The sequence below is a fragment of the Strigops habroptila genome, chromosome 10 (assembly GCF_004027225.2).
Source record: "Strigops habroptila isolate Jane chromosome 10, bStrHab1.2.pri, whole genome shotgun sequence".
Taxonomy (NCBI): Eukaryota; Metazoa; Chordata; class Aves; order Psittaciformes; family Psittacidae; genus Strigops; species Strigops habroptila.
Genome location: NC_046359.1, coordinates 6626705 through 6646409, shown reverse-complemented (window position 1 = coordinate 6646409; position 19705 = coordinate 6626705). Strand labels below are relative to the sequence as shown.

Sequence of the window (19705 nt, the reverse complement as noted above, 5' to 3'; positions counted from 1 at the left end):
AGCAGGTCGGTGCATCAGGTGGATAAGCTGGCCAAGTTTCGCGTTGGAGGTGTGGAGAGAGCCTCGCAGTTGCATATAGCACATCATTTAGAAACACCTCAGCACAGAGTTCTTTCAGAAATCTCTACAGCTACAAATACAAAATAATTACTCAAACATTTCCATGACCCTTGGAAAATTGCTCATATTCTATTTCTCTGCCGGAAACCATTACTCTAGTGGTTATATTACAAAAACTTCCTGTGAATAAAAGTGAGGAGGGATTTCTTTTACTTCTCTGTCGCCCTGTTAAATTGTTTATAAATCTGTCCATCTTTTGGAATGAACATAAATATAAATAAAACTGGGGAGAGCTTTTGAATGGCTGCGCTTACACACATTGCAGTTTGATATGTGTCTCTTGAGAGGGAACAAAACCCTGAGTGTATTAGTTTTATTTTTAAATAATCCTACACCATGTACATGTATTAAGAAAAACTTACAGTTCTAATACAGTATAGATCAAAAATGATATTTTAAAAGGAAGTTTCATGCAGTTAGCTATTGATTTATGTCAGCTAGCTAGAACGGAGGAAGAAATAGGAAAGCAATTAAAACTGAAGAATCTCTGAACTTTTCTGTAAGGAGGAGCACTTAGGTGATTTACATGCCTGTGCTTTCCTCATCCCTTACTACTGCCTCTACATACGGAATAACTTACATTCATATATGGAGTAAGAGTTGCATGAGTTTTAGGAGGCAGAAATTATGTTACCCAGGTTCCTCAGCAGAGGACATTATTCTGTGTGTGAATTTAATGCTGCAGAGGTTGTGTATTTGCATGATAAAAGACTGCATTTCAAAGTCTCTGTAAGAGTTATCAGGGTGGTTTTTTGATTTCTTTGTCACTTTTGCTTTGGTTTTGTTTTGTTTTGGGCCTATTTCATTTCTTTGCTCTGGTTGTACAGCAGTACTTCACAGAAAGAAAAATGGGGGGAAAAAGAGGATCAGATGGTAGAAGATTAAAGAAAATGTGTGAATGAGAAAAGTCAAATATCAGTAGAGAGAGAGGAGAAACAGATTTCACAGCAGAAAGTGGAAAATTAAGTGAAAATGGAGAGAAAGCACAGGGGAAGACTAATGAACTGGTTTCAGTAAAATGCAGTATTGAGTCCTGAGGGGATTGTCTTCCACCAGATCAAACCTGTGGATAGTTTTTCACATAATTGGCATGAAATTCTTTAAGTTCTACCCCACATCCTACTTGAATTTGTTTCTTTATTTCCACTTTTTCTCACCTACAGACTTCTTTTTCTAACCATAAACCTTCTGCCCCTCATATTTTTCTTTCTCTTGGTGTCTTATTTCCTTAAACTAGCATAATTGTTTTTAGAGTTAATATTGAAATGCTGTAAAAGGGTTATTACTGATGCAAAGTAATTGGGATATGGACTATATTATTTATTAAGTATAAAAAGCAAGCAATTGGCAAAAAACAGAACAGTTATTTTAATGGTGCTACATATGCAAAAAGCAGTATTGCTTTTTAAGAATTACATGGACAGAATTACTACTCTGAAACAAACCATGTCCCGAGCTACAGAAAACGAAGTATCTCCTCAATCTTTTCCTTTGCTTTTTAACTTGTACTAGTCTCTCTATTAAACTTCAGCAGTTACTGAAAGAGAAGATGAAGATGTGATCATTCCACTTACTGGGTCTTCTGCAAACTTGGGAAATGTTAAAAATTTAGTTTTGGCCATCAGGAAATAGTTTTTACCCTAAAAAGTATTAGCCTTTCTTATGCTTTTTGGGCATCTTTGCCATATGGCCTAAATCTGTTTTCTTCTGAAACTTATAGAACTCATATAGAGGTAATGGATGGGCATTTCACCTTGAAGCCACAGTTACAGTTACAAACAGCAGTAATTTTGCCCTTTCTGATAATGTAAGGTGAACATTTATGTTATTTGGTCATTCTTTGTCATTTTGTGGGTGAATTAACAGAAGTACTTGATGTTGCCCCGCTAATTCCTTAGCCTCTCTATTATGGATTGATCACTAGGGCAGAGACTTTTTTGGAGAATGGTAGGCAAGATTCTTTTGTGGGGTACTAGTTCAACCAACTAATGAAAATCCTGGTATTGAAGACATCAGCGTCTTTTCTTACCTGTTTCTTATCCTGGAAATATGGGTATTGGTTACATTTGGTTGTTTTGTGTTTTCTCCTGTATATGTTTATATATAAAATATATAAATATTATATATTTTCTCCTATGTTTTATAAGATACAATCTTAATGCCTCCCAGGACACTAACCACTGCAGCCAACATTCCCAGGTAGTTCTTGGGAAGCAAAGGGGACTGCTTATATAACAAGTGTTTTCCAGACTAAGACTTAAAGAGGCATTTGCAAAGCTGGTACATTAGTTCTGCCTTTTTTTAATCATCACTTTTTCTTGGGCATCTGTCGTGGTAGCTGAATAAACAGCAATGAATGCATGCACTTGATGGACTACACATATGAGAGGAAATATATTTGGAAATAGATGCAATTAGATTAATCTCTGAATAAATTAATCTCTTAAATAAGTCAGAATACGGTTTCCATGCTTCTCAGATATTATATGAAAACTTCTTTTAAAGCCATCTGTAATGTAGATCAAATTACAGTAGAATCGGGTTCTTGGGGAAGCATTAAAAGTTTTCTTACCCACATGTTCTGTTTCCAACCCACGAACTCAGTGTTCTCTTTCTTCTTTCCTCCTCCTTCTTCTATCATAGGGGTGCTGGAGAAAAATCATTGTGGATGACACTATGCCTTTCAATGAAGAGAATAATTTGTTACTACCAGCTACAACCTACGAAACTGAACTTTGGCCAATGTTGCTGTCCAAAGCTATCATTAAGCTGGCCAATACTAGGTATGTTTAGTCATCTCACTTTCGGTTTGTGAAGTCACATGGAATTTGCAAAAAAGTAAGTTGTTTTAGTATACATGGGAAATATATTTTGCTAAAAAATTTTTTAATGACAAATATAAACTTTTCTGGAGGCTGGCATCAGGAATCAGTAAAGCAAAATCCCTTGTAGCTACAGAAGGCGCACTGTTGCCTTTTTAGATATGCTTGTGAATTTATGCACAGAAAGCTTGGCAAAGAAAATGAACTACTGTTTGCTTTATCTGTTTGCCATTATTCCTGAAAAGCATCACGTGGTTTTCTGCCAAATGGAAATGTTCAAGAAGTTTTAATTAAGTTTTGTCGCTTTAACCAGTACTGAAATTAAAGTATTGTAAGCTACTTCTGTTACAGTTCTCCTGTTGTGGACTGTGTGGTGATCCATTTCCTTAAAACTGACCTGGAAAGTAGAAGCTGGCTCATGGTGCAGTGGTTGACAATTATGGCCACAGGTTTCTATGAGATGAAGAATAAACACAGGTGTTCAAATGACTAAGCTTCATAAAAGAATTCAAAACACTGATCTGGGGAGTCAAGCTTCCCTGATCTGTTTATATCGAGTTAAGTTTGTCAGAAGAGTGATCTAAAGTACCTCTACGCAGGCTAAGGAGTTGCCTAGAGCTGCCTGTTAAGGAAATTGCAGGAACATGTTTGAAATGCTATGTTTCTCCAGAGCACAAGGGTTAGTCATGGCCAAGTGCTGGCATCTTTAGCCTTGGTCCTCTCAGGATCTACAGACAGAGATCTCTCCAGAGGGTAGGAGACTGTCAATTTGAAAGAGTGGACTTTGGTACACTGGAAATATAGCCTACTTGTGCATAATAACCTGGGAGTTAGAGCAGCTGCTCAAGAAATGGAAGTTCTAGATTCATATCCCCCTTCTAGCATGAGGGATTTCAAACGCACATCTTCAACCCTGCAGAAAGAGGCTTTACTGTGTGCGAGTATACATAGTATGCTTGCTAAAAATTTTGAAACTATTCCATTGTACCGATGTACTGATGCAAAGGCATAAAGCAATTTTTGACTTTGTAGGCTGGTAGTCAGCAGTGGTTTGGAAAACTAAAATTGTAAGTTAGGACTTGTTTTTCGACAAGCTATTCTGTTTGTGTATGGTCTTGCTCCTACAGAAAGCAGTGTAGACTACAGAGTTTACTGAGAGTTGGTTATAATATAATTTTGTATAATGTCTGCTTTTATCTTGCAGTATATGTGAAACTGCAGAAAGAGAGCTGGAGGAATTTACAGCTCTACATACACTGACTGGATGGATACCAGAAGTTATTCCTCTCCAGTAAGTTCTTCTATTAAATAATTACATATTAGTGGTTTAATATTTAAGTCTGTGAGGCATTGTGAAAAATAAAGTTAAGCCCTAAACATCCTTCAGAATCAATTTTGACAAGTATATGGTTTTTGATTCTGGCACGTGATAAATGTGTCTTCAAGGAATGTGATTTTATTGTGTTTTTCTTTGTAGGTCATACAGTTGCTTGTAAAGCTTTTTATCATGTAAAGCTGATGCCTATTCTTTATAAAATTAATTTAACTAATATTAAACGCTGTGGTGAAAACAGGGTTAATCAGTTTCATCTAGTATACAGATACAAAGTGTTTGCCAGTAATAATAATAACTTTATATATGAGTGTGCTGTAGAAAGCGTACATCCTGGATTTGGAAGTAGTCAACTTCAGCTGGAATGGTGTTTCACCTTTTAAACATATATCAACTGTTCCAGTTTATTTCAAATCAAAAATAGTATTTACAACCTATAATATTTTTCTTGTTTCCTGTGTGTTTTAAGTCTGTTTTGTGGTTTTAAACAACAGACATTCTAATTTTCCAGCTCGATATTCTGGATATGAATATGTATGAATGGCTGAGTTACAGCCACTAAATCTTTAGACATTTTTTTCAAATTACTTTTTTTTGCCTCTTGATATGTACATCTAATGAATATATAGATAACAAATAGTTTTGGTCTATGTATTATTTATTTAGGTATAATTGCTTATTTATACATTTCAGTATCAAATAAATTCAGTCAAAGGCTATTTTAGTCCTTAGTTCAGCAATTTTTATGTCCCAAGCTATGCTTGCAGTTTAGGGGTTTTATATATTTTTGTCTTCCAGTAGTGTGTATGTAGTCCATGGACTAAAGTAATCTAACCTAAATTTTGTTTCTTTACGTAGTTGGTTTTACAACTGCAACAGCAAAAACCAGTATTCACAACTCTGGCTCTTACTGAAAATATATTCTGGAATAAGAAAATGTGAATACCATGGAGTCTTTGCAAGAATAGTATAAGATGGCATTAGCTCATTGTACAATCAATTATTTTATTAAAAAAAAAAAAAAAGTTGCATGCAGTTAGCTTGAATGAAGCTTATTCATGGCTCTGAATAATGAATTCAATTATAGATTATTTCTGCAATCACTGGGTTTCTGTGGAGAACCAGTACGGCTGCAACTGTCATGTCATATGGAAAAACATTGCTGTAGCTGGTGGAGTGAGTGGAAGAGGCATGGAACTACCTGTGCCAAAAGAGTTAGGAAAACCTAGTTTGGAAGTACCTCTGAGAAGGTGTTTAATATACAGAGCCAGGATCAAGTTGCTACATGGTGTAGTTGCAAAGTAGTCTGCAAATTTCCCTGCTGCAACTTTTATCTTCTAAAAAGCTTTACAAAGGATACTTTATGTCCATGCTTCCTTAACAACCATTTCTTTCTTTATGAGTATGTCCATAATCTGTCTCAAGAAATTGGTTGATCTACAAAACCAGGCAAGTGTTTTATTTGCTAAAACTTTTCTAAGAGTTGGACTGTTTAGTTGTAGTATAGTGCTGTCTAAATGAGAATCATTCTTTTCTTATTGCAGATATCATTATCATTGACATACACATGTGTGGTTTTTTTGTTTGTTTGTTTTTGTTTTCTTTGAAGGCTTGAATACTTGGACAAAGTCTGGGGCTTTTTGAAAGAGATTGTGCCAGAATTCAAGTTGCCAAATAAGAAAGCTTCAGAACTTGATACTCCTCAGTCAGATACAAAACCTAAAGAGACCGAAGTCTCAGAGTTAAAAAATGAAGTTTCAACTGTCAATAAGCAGTCAGATAAACCTGAGAAAGCAGGGAAAGCTGATAAAATTGGCAAAGGTCTGTAACTGTAGGTAGTGTTATCTTTGTAGATCAAGCATAAATAAAATTTGCATAACTTCTGGCTTTGAATTTGTATTTCTTTGCTATGCCAAATGCAAATCGCTGGGTTTGTTGTTGTTTCATTGAACAAGTTGCAATGGTATAAATTCAAAAAAACTTTTGTTTTAACTGTATAGATCTCATTCGAAGCAATACTAGTCTCTTATGAAAACAGCTTTAATTTATGGCAAAGATTTGTTCAGCCCTGTGTCATAGACATTTCTCTAAAGGCTGGTTCCTTGCAAAGAGCTAGCAAACTGAGAAGTTGCAGCTTCCCCAAAGGCCATTCTCACCATTAATAAATTACACATTTCATAATGGTTGTTACAAAGTGTGATTACCTGCAGAGAGTTCTGACAAGTACAAGTACTTTCTAATGTCTACCTGCACGTTCATTTATAGCAACTTTGCTGTTTATGCTACTAGGTATAGGTATCAATTTTATTCAAAAGCTGCTAATCTTATTTACATTTAAATGAAAAAACTTAGGGTTAGAAACTTATTTGTTCCAGTCTGTTAGTCTTCAATGATTATATTTGAGACCGAGTTTTCTTAGTTGCTGTTTGTAACTGGAAGGTATGGATGCAATTTCATTTCTTTAGAAGGTACAAATGATATAGTAAAATGTCTGTTTCTTCTTAGATTTTCAGAAAAATCCCTGCCTTTCTCACTTTGAATCTCAAATACTATATTCTAATGTTGAAAGTGCTATAAAAATGCTAGAAGACACCTGGCTGAGGGGGTATTCTTTGTTCTTAGGAATTCTTGCCATCAGTGCAGTAGATGTTTCAGTTTGGAATGGACACACACAGGGATGCAGCCACTGGGAACAGCACTGTCAGTCATCCAACAGAGTGCTGTAATTTATTCCCAAAAAACTTTGTAAATTTAATCCTCTCTAGGACTTAGAAATTCTATTAGTAACTGTAACAGCTAAGAATTAGGGAAGCATTATGTTATGATGCAGCTCTGTAATCTCCAACTCTGAGCTTGTCAGCTCTTGTCAGATGCTCTAATAATGTTTGGGATTTTTTTTCATTAGAAACGTATTTTCCTATAGTCTTAAGTTCTGAGGCTTGAAAGAAAGTTCTGACTGTGGGAGACTTTCTTCTTCTGTGTCCATTGGGAGCCTATGCCTCATCTGTGTTAGATTCTGTTGGAAATCACTGAGGCACAGGAGCAAGGACATGAAGAAAATATTTTACACAGTGCCAGGAATTCAGGAGTTGCAAACATTATAGTAGGGACATGGAAGTTGTGCACTAACTAGAAGGTGAGACCGAAGTCTTCATGGCTGCTTCTCAGTAAATCTGCCTTTACATCTTAAGAATTATTTTTTATTTTTTTAAAACTGAATGACATTAGTTCTTCACCAAAAGTTTGTACCTGAAAAAGAAAAATAATCTTTATCTTGCTTAATAGAAAAAGCAGAGCAAAAAGAAATCGGAAAGAAGAAAACCAGAAACGGAGATAAAGAAAAACACAAGTTAGCACTTCAGTCTTCTGAAACCAGATATTCTTTTCAGGCCTTAACTGAAAGTAAGTCCTATTCTTTTGAAGTTAAAATTACAAACAAAAGGTACGTGAAACAAAGGGCTTTGCTTTTGTTTGTTTTTGAAAGGAGAACTGCAATTTGAAATAATACTGAATTTAAATTTATTTTTGTTGTGAGATTATAGCCACTGGAGAAAAAGCTTGCAGGCTTTGAGACACGTGGTTTGCAGAGAATGGCCTGGGACAGTAGAACCAGAAACTAGGGCTAGGTTTAAAGTCAGACTCCAGAAGCAGTAGTGTTGTGATTTAAGGTCAGCCAGTACCTCAGAACCACGCAGCCGCTCGCTCACTCCCCGCCTTCTTCATCCCCTGCTCATGAAGGGATGGGGAGGAGAATCGAAAGAATGTAACTCCCGCGGGTTGAGATAAGAGCAGTCCCACAACTAAGGTACAATACAAAACCACTACTGCTACCACTAATAATAATAATGATAAGGGGAGTAACAAGGGGAGAGGATACAATTGCTTACCACCCGCTGACCGATACCCAGCCCTACCCGAGCAGCGATCTGGGCCTACGGGTAACTTCCCCCAGTTTATATACTGGACATGACGTGCTGTGGTATGGAATACCCCTTTGGCCAGTTTGGGTCAGGTGTCCTGTCTCTGCTGAACCAAGGACAAGTAGTTGTAAAAATTTTCTGAATTGTTCTTGGGAATTTTTGTAGCAGTGACTTTACTTGATGCAACAACTTTTTTTTCTAATTCTTCTTACTTTTTTTGTTTTTTTTAATGGAAGTGTCTTGACAAGTATTTAATTTCCAGCATCATAAACATGCTTAGTTCCCTACCACAAGTTTTCACTCTTCCTTTTGAGTGTGAGGGTTTCTTTCTGTGATAAATATGAATTATTTCTGAAGAGGTCTTTAACTACTTTTGATATCATTTATATTTTATTTCTAAAGTGGCAAAACCTTTTGTATTCATTACATTGTTGTCACGGTGTAACCCCAGCCAGCAACTAAGTACCGTGCAGATACTCGCTCACTCCTTGCCCCACCTCATCCCACTCCGGTAAGATGGGGAGGAGAATTGGAAAAAGATAGAACCTGTGGGTTGAGATAATAACAGTTTAATAATTGAAATAAAGTAAAATATAATAATGATATTAGAATGTACAAAACAAGTGACGCACAATGCAATTGCTCACTACCCAATGACTGATGCCCAGCCTGTCTCTGAGCAGAAAACACCCCAGCTGCTCTGCCGAGCATGATGTGTTGTGATATGGAATACCCCTTTGGCTAGTTTGGGTCAGGACTGAACCCCTTGTCCATCCTCAGCATACTTGCTGGGGCAGAAGAATGAGAAACAGAAGGATTTAATGTTCTGTGAGCCTTACTGAGCAATAGCTGACACACTTGTGTGTTATCAACACTGTTTTGGTCACATACCTAAACCACAGCACCATACAGGTTGCACTGAAGAGCATACATCGTCATCATTTTTTGTACAGTAAAAAAGGATCAAATAATACAATATTTTTAAAAGGTACTGCCATAATGTACCAAATCTTTCTAGTATTGTAGTAGTATTATTGAAGTGAATATGGTGTGCCTGGTTAATCATTTGCATGCTCTAATAATCTGTTCATTGCTGTTTATTGTCTGCTCTGCGGACATTTTATTTCACAACCCATCTGGACTGAATATGACAGCTTTACATTCCACCTGGTATTTGATGGAATACTTTTAACCGAGAAATACTTCTCACAGGCAATGAGATCGGTGTGCCTTGTGGCATATACTTTTCTGTAATGTGTAGGACATGATAGCTTCCACTACTGTATTTGTAACAGATCAGATATGTCAGCAGGGACTGAGATCAAACCTAGATTATAGCCTTGCTTTTGGAGAAGTTGAAAACCACAGCTAAGACAACAGCTGTGATTAACACGGGAATCACAGATGTGCAGTGGGAAATACTAAGAATCCACTGGAAAGAAACTCTGACTTACCACCACCTTATATTTGAGTAACTGAATTTCTGGAAGAATATATAAGACGCAAAGATAGCTTACTTTTTTAAGAAAAAATTCTTGTGTCCCTTCTAAATAAATCAGTTTTAAGTCTGATAAATTGTATTTTCCAGTCACTTGCCTATCTTTCCTTTTCCTTTCTTTTCCCTTTTATTTTCCTTTCACTTCTTTCTTTGTATGCAGACAGCATTGTTTTGTTCAATTTCACAGAAAATACCTATTCTTAGAGGAACTTCCAGCTGCATTCTTAGTAAACGTAGGAAGTAATTATCCTGTATTTGAGGTGGAGCTTAAGGGAACAAAGGCAAAACATTCTAATGAAAAACAGGTGTGCTGCTTTTCACAACCTCTGTGCTGAGATCCTGTCTTCACACACTTTCTTAGATGACTAAGGAACAACAAAGAGAAATAAATATCCTTCTTTTTGAGCTTTTAGACCTATATTTCTACTATTAAATTTTTTAGACTTAATTTCCATTCAGCATGAGTGAACTGGCTGTCAGCCAGCCAACCTTGATCTCTCTTCATCATTAAGGAATCAACAATAGCTTCTTCCACAGGTACAGGTATGAGATGCTTGCGTGGTTGCCCAGTAAAACAGATTTCTAGGAGTAACAAAGTGAACATGCCTCTGCTTTATGCCTTGCCTATGGCAGAATTACAGGAAAACAAGCTTCTGTAGGGAGTGTGGGGTAAGAGCTCTGTGGTCACCCCCTCACGCTTTCAGAAGCAGCTGACATTACCTTTATTTTTCCATCTCCTTGACAGAAGTAAGAGCAATAACCCTGCTTTACAAGTACTCTGATTCTCAAACTAATCTTATTCGTTATATCCATTGCTAGGAGTGGCCAGGGCTCTGGCTTTTGATCCTTTTGTTGATAAGATAAAACTTTGCTTTCACTGGTGAGAAGCCTTTAGGTAGTATTGACCAATCAGTATGTTTTTATTTCATCTACCCAGATGATGTGTATTGTGTTCTTCATGCTAGTATCTAGTATTATTAAAATCCAAAGAAAAACAGAACAACAATGACCTCTGACCTATTGCATTTCTAAGTTGTAGTTTCTCATATTCATTTGTGTGAAAGAACTAAAATATGCAAAAGTTGTTGATGGTCTAAATAGGTAAGGATTAAAACAACGTGGTTTTGCCATCTATGGCTTCTCTTCCAAATACTTTACAATGAGCTCTTGTTTCAAATGAAATAACAGAGTTGGACAAAGAAAATAACAAAAATGAGGCAGAGAGAGCAGAATAAGTTAGGGTGAGGTATAACAACATTTATTTACTGTTTATGCTGTTCTAAAACATGTTGATGTTTTCTCTGTAGAATCATCTGTGCCAACCCAGCCAGAAATGGTCGTGTATGCTGGCTGTATACCACTACATTTGTTTGAAAAGGATGTTTTTTCATTAAAGCAGATGGTAAGATTCTATGCTCTCAGGACAGGAAAGCATTACTTATTTTATTATCAGGAAGTTTCATTTTGTAGCAACTATATTGTAACAAAAATAATAAAGTCAATATAGTGAAATAGTCACTAGGTAATGACTATCAGTTAAATTTATATTTTGGTACTTCTGTATTCTGATTGTACATTTTCTACATTTTCCTGCCACAGCCTGCTCATTTTTTCAGTTTTACTCCACTTTCCTCTGGATCTGAGGAGCTGAACTCTCTTGGGAGAGTCTTGATGGGGACTAGAAAATGCATCATGATGAGATACTTCCGAATGGAAAGACTAATTATTTTAAGGGTTACTTGAAAAACATGAATTTTAATTTTTTTTTTTTTAAGACTAAAATTAATGACTTCGCTGATACACATTTGCTGATATGTTGTTCTGTAAGAAATAGCATGTTTATATCCATTTCTATCATTAGTGTTGTAGCTGGTGAAAGCAGCTGGAGAGAGTGCAGCACTTCATGCAGCTGGGGTAAAAACAATGCTTAAATTTCCACTTAGTCACTGACACTCTACAGAAAGCTATTTATAATGCCAGAGCTGGCTTTCTTGAGTTGATTATTAATTAGATTTAGTTTTTTATACATTTAAATCAGATTTACCATAATTAGAACATTAAAATTTAAGCTGCCTCCTCAGGAAACTGATAGGCTTCATAGAAGAAAGAAATCTCCAGAAATGGTTTGCAGGTGTTATGCTTTACTGCTCTTAATTCTTGCACTATTTTCTTTTTGCAAATTGTGCTGTGTATTTTATGCTGTTTTGAAGACTAGCTCTTTCTCTGTGATTTTATTTATTTATTTATTTAAATTGAAGGTCTCAGACAATAGTGTCTTTTTGCTCATAAGAAGTAATGCTAGTCATCAGAAAGCAAACTAGAAACAGTGACATAAGGTTATATCTTTCCTGCTTTGAGTCTCTAACTTGGCTTCAGTCTGTGAGGGTATAGAGGTTACTGAAAGAGAGGCATTACAGACCAAACAGGATGAGGCAGATGGACTCTATGTGTCTAAACCAGTGTTTTAGTAAAGACTGATAGAAAAATGGAAGTTGACAGAAATTAAATATAGAAGTGTAGTGGATTTCTTGCGGGTTAAAAAAAGCCCATTTTCAAGTTTTCTTTGAGAGCTGAGATATACTAGATTGATAGAAATAATTAAAGTTTTGAAGGGTGGATTCATTGGCATAATCGTTGCTTCCTAAATTTCTAGGAAATTTTATCGTCTACTGCAGTTGTGCCAGAATTTCCCTCCAGAATTTTTGCAGTATCCCTTCTAGTTTTGCTTTCTAGTGTGTATGTCCTTGGATTGATGTGTCTTGAACTTAATTGCCTTAAGTTTGCTGAAATAAAATGAAAAAAATCCATAATTGAGTCATTCAAGTGTGTCTCCTACTCAGCAGCTGACAAGTTCTTGTTTATGGCACCTAATTGGTAGTCTTCAAAATCCTTTCTAATCTCGGATGTTTTAGATTGCATTTTTAAGTTGCTTGAATATGTGTGTACCCAGTCACCACTCCTGTAATATATCTTTATAAATTCAGAGGTCAAATGAGACTGTTACGTTGCCTGTATACCTTCATAGAATCATAGAATAGTTTAGGTTGGAAGGGACCTTAAAGATCACCTGGTTCCAACCCCCTTGCCACAGTCAGGGACACCTTCCACTAGACCAGGCTCAAAGCCCCGTCCAACTTGATCTCGAACACTTCCAGGGATGGGGCAGCCACAACTTCCCTAGGCAACCTTAGTATGTTAAATTTGAGCCTCTCCCTTGAAATAACTGACAACCACAACTACATCTACATCCTTCTCGGCAAAGTTCATAAACGTAGAACCTCAGGAACATTTGACAATGAGCAGGAGCAATCAGAGCCTTGCTGATGAGCATGTTAAGGAGTTGAATTATGTGTGATTTATTTAGCAAGTAAAAGTAGGTGTATTTTTAAAATACAAAGGATGTACAAATCTTGTAAAAGACTTTTCAGTGATGAAAAATGTTAAGCACTACACCATTATTATTTTAATGCAAAGAGCACCACTCAATGTCCACATCTAAAATTGCTCTTAAGTCTGTTGCTAAAGGCTTTGGTATACAGGTCAACTGCAGTGCCTTTAATATGCTCTTTAAATTAGCCAGCAGATAAAAAGTTTAATGATGTATTGGTTCAAACTGATATTACTTTATGGAGATTTCACAAGTTATCTAAAGGACCAGTTGCTTTTAGAATTCTGCTGATTTATAAATTCAGCATGAAGTAAGGACTTCCTCCCTTGGAAAAAGTTTTAAAATATGTTTATTTAAAACAAAATGTTGTCACTGTTGTTTTACATATTAATTCTGCTTCACATGTATATTTTCTGTAGCACCTAAAAGAATTTGGTTATATAAAGAAGTTGAAAGGAGTGATGAATCTAAAAAAAGTAAAATATATGTAAACACTTATGAGTATTCAATTATACTTTTTCTGCTGAATATCAAATTCTAATTAAAATGTTTTTGGATAGCCTTGTCAGGTGAGCTATTTTTGTTTCGTTATCCAAGCTGTTAGATGCTTTTGTGTGCATACTGTTCTTTTCTGTCAGAGAGATACTATGAGAAAGGAGGTGTGACCCAGCCAGATTATTTTTCCATGTTTCTATAGGCTGATTCTTCAGAGAAACTGAGGCAGTATGGGCTTTCCCACATATATAGCCATCCTGTCCTAATCACTAGAACGAGGTCCTGTCCTCTGGTAGCACCACCACAACCACCACCAGTTCCTCGTTGGAAGCTTTTCCGTCAGAAAAAGGAAACTCTTGTGTCATCTGAACCCCAAGGTTTGTCTGCTTAAACCTCCAAAATAAATGTGTAATTACATTTTAATTATTACAAATATATAAATTTCCAGGGCCATATTTATCATCTTCTAGCTTAATTTCAATGGAACTTCCTTAGGGATTACTTGTTTGGTTTTGGTTGGTTGGTTGGTGTTTTTTTTTTTTTCTTTTAACAATTTTGTTTTACTTCCCTTTAGCCCTATTATTTCTTAAGCACTTTGAGAAGTGTCTAAATTTCAGGCTAAAAAAGCACTCTACTTCAGAAAATGAAGAGGGACTGTTATCAAAACAGTGCAGAAGCTCTCTCATGCAGAGCTATGAAAGCTTCTGAACACCTTTCTGAACACTCGTCATGTGACGAGTCCCGCTGCAACAACTCATAGTTTTAGAGGTAAACTTGTTCCTGGGTTTGTCTGTACTGCACAATGGAATTAAATGAATGACACGCGATGCCTTGAATATGAAAGTGTTACAGACATGCTAGCAATATATAATGGGATAAACAGGAAATTAGCAGTGTGCTGCCATAGTTTTTCTAAGCTAAGTTGATAACCTTACATAGGTTAAGCATACTTTAATACCTTGCAGGCTGAGGATTGGAGTGTTGAGCACTTTTTTTTTTTTAATAATATGTCTCCTAAAGCCACCCCTGGTTGTTATCTTCCATTCAAGTGTATGCTATGATATTTCAAGAATTATTTAGGGGTGATGAATCCCCTATGGAAATTATTTGGCAAAGGTCAAGTGTTAAAAATTTCTTGGGAATATATATTTAACAAGTTGCTTTTTTCCAGTGTCTATGGTAAAGGAACCTGAAGAACATGTTGAGATTGCTAGCCTATTTTTGAATTACAAACTGAATGTTATTACAATACCCACAGACATGTAAGTATTCAGTGTAGTTTCAGCATTAGCTTTGTATTGTTGCTCCATTTGACTGTGAAAGTGCAATGGCATATGTTTACTTCTGTCACAGGGAAAAACTGGTCAGATTATATAGTTGAAGACACATCAGGATCAGAGGATTCTATTGATTTCTTGATATCACATAATTAATTGGCAGTCAGTGAACTGTACATTTAGGATCAGTGTCAGCAATATAACAGATAAACCACTATTCTGGATGCTTACAAAATGTTGACAAACACCTCCAAACTTCTGAACACCTTTCTGTAACTAATCCCAAGAATTTCTAGTCATGCGCACAGAAGCATACCCATGCAATTATATGCTCTCCTGGCACTGAGGGTTACAAGCTCACCTTCTCATTTAGGCATGCAGGTTCTTCTGTTTGCACACACCTTCTGTTGGAGATGCAGGCTGGGATGCTATAAACTTTATATGCTGTTCCCTGCAATCTGCTAATCTACATGCCCGTGAGAAAGCCCACTAGGAGGTGGACATGCATACACCTGAGGGGTGGTCCCTACTTGTCACACCCTGTGTGGGCAGTCCCCTAGGTGGACACAAACTACTCGGGGCATCTGACATCGAAAAGCAGGGAGCTCTGTCAGGCAAAAACACTGCCAGTTTCTCTACTCAGTAGGCCCAATGAATATTCAATAGATCGCTTCCACTGGAAATAGGAATATTCTTTGATGTCTTTCTAATTTTTCCTCAAACTACCGGTCCTTTTCAATTCTTGCACATAACAAGGAAGTCATTGACTGGCCAGTCAGTACTTTCATGGGCATCACATACTTGGCACGCAGCAATTAATTTTTATGAATAAAACAGGCTGTTCTCTGTTCATTATAGTTGTTACAAGAAGCCTGAGAGTTCAGGTGAGGAAGCTCATTCTCAGGACACACCTTTGTATAAATGCCTTGTGTTAAAGACTGGAAGTCCTGTAAACCCTTGAAAACCAGGGTATTTATACAGGGTGTCTTAGAGAAGAAGTTTCAGAAATCGATGTATACATGACTTCTAGTCAGCATTGAATATTCAGCATATTATAATATGCAGCATATTATCATATTCAGCAATACTTGCTTACTGACAAGAAAAGAAGGATTATCATTAAGTGTATCAGGGCCTTGGATTTTTTTCCTATGACCCACTGCATAATGCTTTTCTGTCAGGCTTCGGCTGATGATGTTGAACATTTGATCAACAACTGCTAGAATTATTAATATCCTCTCTTTTATTCTGGCTGAACTCTTGACAGAGGAAGCATTGCATATATCACATACCAAGTGAGCACCAAAAGTTTTATGTTATTTTGGAGGGTATTTATTTTCTTGGGAATGAGTCCAACAACAATTTGTAAACTGTTGGAGGTGTGTATCATTTTTAAGGTGTGTACATCTTTTTTTAAGTACATCTCTAAGTAAACTGCACAAATTATATGGCAGTTTCCACATTTTGATGATCATGATTGGATGGGTTGATAAGAAACCAGTTTGGGTTGGGGTTTTTTTGTTATTGAACAGCATTTTTCAATGGAAGGAATTAACTTGGAATATTCTGGGTATATTGTTTTGCTGATAAAGTTGCATTTTGTTGGTTAAAAATATGTTAAATTACTTTGTTTTTAAATAGTAGGAGTAGACATACATAAAAATGCTCTAAGCAATATCCATTAAAAGAATAAGAGAATAATAAGTAAGATGTTCCCTTATTTGCATGTTACCATATTTTTATATAGTTTTTTTCATCTTTAATAGATTTCTTCATGGTCAACTTACTCCATTTTGTCAAGGACAGTTTGTTTAATGTGCTAAGTTTCCATGACAATGAGCTAATTTAATGTCTTGTGATTTAATTAACAGGTAGTAACCAGAAATACATAGCAAGTATTAGCATTTCATTAAAGTAATGTAGCTGCCTAAATAACATAAGAGACTCAGATACACAACTGGGACTGAACCAGTTTTTAATCTCTTGCTTTAATTCTAATAAAATATTTTGAAACACTCAAAGGCAAGATAATTGTTACTGCATTACTGCTAAAGATCTTGATATTTCATTATCTCAGTCTTAAGAAGGGGGCTAGATAACACACGCTTACATTTTTCTTTGTTCTTTATTGCTGCAATAACACAATTACACATTTATGTCTAATTGGCATGTGTGCAACATTGTTTTGATCTTGTTCTCCCAGTTCACTTAACAAGAAAAGAGTTATTTGTATTTCCATCAGTTTTTACTTCTGCCTTCACTGAAGTCAGCAGCAGAGCTTTCTTTTGCTATAACCAGAATAGGCCTTGCACAGGTTTCCTTGGTTATCGTGTGTTTTATCTGTCTGGTAGCTATGGAGACCCATTCTGAGGGAAAAGACAAAAATTATTCTGACACTTCCTCCCCCCCCCATTTAACTAGTCCACATTATTATTTTTTTTTCTTATCTAGGGGCCATGGCAATTTATTCACTTCCAGCATTACCATCTAGTTTTTCTCAGCTGGCTTGGGTTTTGGTTTCTTGAGGATTAGTTAAGAGGATAGGTTAGTTCAGGTCTCTTGAGCATAGATATGTGTGTAGTGCGAAGCCAGTAATGGTAAGAAAGATAAGCATATATAGATATTGTGCTGCCCTACTAGGCTGTAAAATGAAGGAGTCACAAATTATTTTGACAAAATTCTGTTAAGAATATTAGTTACGAAGACTGTCATTTGAAAGTAAATGTATGGATTAAAGTGTTTGAGTTTTCTTTTATTATTTAGCCGCTTTCCACAGTCTGCCCTCAAAAAAGGATTTGATTCTCTATCCCGTCTGCCTTCTGTTACTGAAAGTGATGAAAATGTGAGAGACAGTAATGTGGATATGAATCAAAGTGTGAGACACTCAAATGCGGAAGATGATTCTCAGGTAATAATTTTCCAAATTTTGTTTTAACTTGGCCTAGTTTTATATTCCAAAGGATAGTGAAAGACAAAACAGAAAATACTTACTACTGAAATATAGGGTTTTAAAGACTTCTCAGTAAGCTTTTTTCCCCACTAATTAAGTAACTTCCCTGCCCTTTCCAATTTTTAGTTATATTGATGTGTGCTGGGTGGGAGATCTTTCATGTCGCTTTTTGTTTTAACCTTATTTTTTAATGATTTATTCCTCAAATTCTAAAAGTCTTGTTGCTAACACTAAGAAATATTTTGGCTTTACTCTTTAAAATAAATTTTATGAGAGAATCTTAAGAAGATAGTCAGGGATCCTTATAAATAAATGATACCTCATGGATTAATGTTACTGTTAGTGTACTTCAGCTGAAGTGAAGGATGTACCTAGGGTAGATCTAGAAAAAGAATTAAGGTTTCAATGCTCAGTTTGCCTGGTCTTAAATTTCAGAAGCTTTGCCTTCTGAGGAAATCCTCAGCCATAAACTAAACCCAAAGGCTTCCTGGGCAACACCATGAGAGCATGACATTGCTCCAGACAGGTTCACTAGATGCAGCATGCTGACCACAGGTTGTCCAAGCTACCCAAGAAAAAGCTAGTTACTAGTTAGAAATCTCCATTGTAATTTTCCAAGATAGATAAGATGAATCTTACGGAAGTTCAGTAGGACATTACTCTGACTACTCAGGTGACTTTGGGCAGTTGTGACTACTGTTTTGAGGTTTTTATCTGTTTGTTTGTGGGGTTTTGGATTTTTTTTATTTTTTTTTTGGTGGGTTTTTGGTTTTGTGTTTGAGGGGTTTTTTTTGTTTGGTTGGTTTTTGTTTGTTGTGGTTTTGTTTTTTGTTTTTTAATTGGTATGTGCATGTGCTACCAACAGTGTCTGCTTTTAAGTAAACCTTTAACAAAATGCTGCTTCTATTCAAATCTGAAATGTTGAACAGAGAAAAAAGCATACTTTCAAAGAGTTTCTGGACACTATGCTATTTCGTGTAAAATATTTTGTATAGGGAAATAATTCAAAACATAGAGAAATAGAGACTTAAATATTCAAACAAACAAACAGAGCTCCACTGAAGTTATTTTATTTGCTCAACACCTACAAAATAACCCAACATGGCAGCACCAGTATCTCTTCAATGTTGTACTTACTGCAGCAAACACTGCACATAAGAGCATCTAATAGCATTTCTTTTCTTCGCATTAAAAAAACTGAGGGGAAAGAGCAATCTAGGCAACATACAAATGCTTTCAATGAAGATGCGCTAAAAATCTGGATCTGATTCAGTAAACCTATTATACTGGGGGGAAGATGTAGTTTCAACTTGTGTTTCCTACAATTCTCCCCTCTACATTTCTATCCCAAGTAAAGAGTGACTACTTCTTTCATATCCGTTACATTCAATATTAGATTACAATATAGAAAATAATTTAAAATAACCTATATCCTAGTTCTGCATAAAGGAGAAACAGCAACAAAGTCCTAATCCACAGAATCATGTAGTAAAGATGACTTAATTATTTCAAAATTTCTGCTGTCCTTTTCTGGGTCAAACTGATAAATATACTTCGGGGTTACACCTGCGGTATTTGGTTGATGTAGAGTGATTGCCTGTTGGGTTATAAAATGTGCTTGAAGACCAAAGACATAAAGTTAAGAATAGTATGCCATGAGATATCTTCATGAACAAAGAAAACAAAATATAGTGTGGTAAATTTTGAAGTGAAAGGGCAGTAATTTTCTGTGTAATTTTTGGAGCACCTATTTACATGTTTCCTCTTCAGAGTGTGTTCTTATGCCATTTTTATATTTCAGTTGTTAAATTCACTTGTTTTAAATCATTCTTTATCTATTGTGTGTATAGAAAATGTACGTGTGAGCATGTAGTTATTGGGTATTTATGATTTTAAAATAAG

General features: G+C 35.9%; 1 protein-coding gene across 3 annotated transcripts in view; it reads left to right on the top strand.

Annotated features, from left to right (window-relative positions):
• The window catches only part of ADGB (androglobin), a 112226-nt gene that overhangs the window by 22951 nt on the left and 69570 nt on the right, over positions 1–19705 (top strand). For all 3 annotated transcript variants that reach the window (XM_030499817.1, XM_030499816.1, XM_030499819.1), the window contains exons 6-13: positions 2764–2903; positions 4147–4233; positions 5885–6096; positions 7561–7677; positions 11001–11095; positions 13779–13953; positions 14748–14838; positions 17617–17761. In XM_030499817.1, coding sequence (XP_030355677.1) covers positions 2764–2903; positions 4147–4233; positions 5885–6096; positions 7561–7677; positions 11001–11095; positions 13779–13953; positions 14748–14838; positions 17617–17761 — 1062 coding nt within the window. The remainder of the gene's footprint in view (positions 1–2763; positions 2904–4146; positions 4234–5884; positions 6097–7560; positions 7678–11000; positions 11096–13778; positions 13954–14747; positions 14839–17616; positions 17762–19705) is intronic.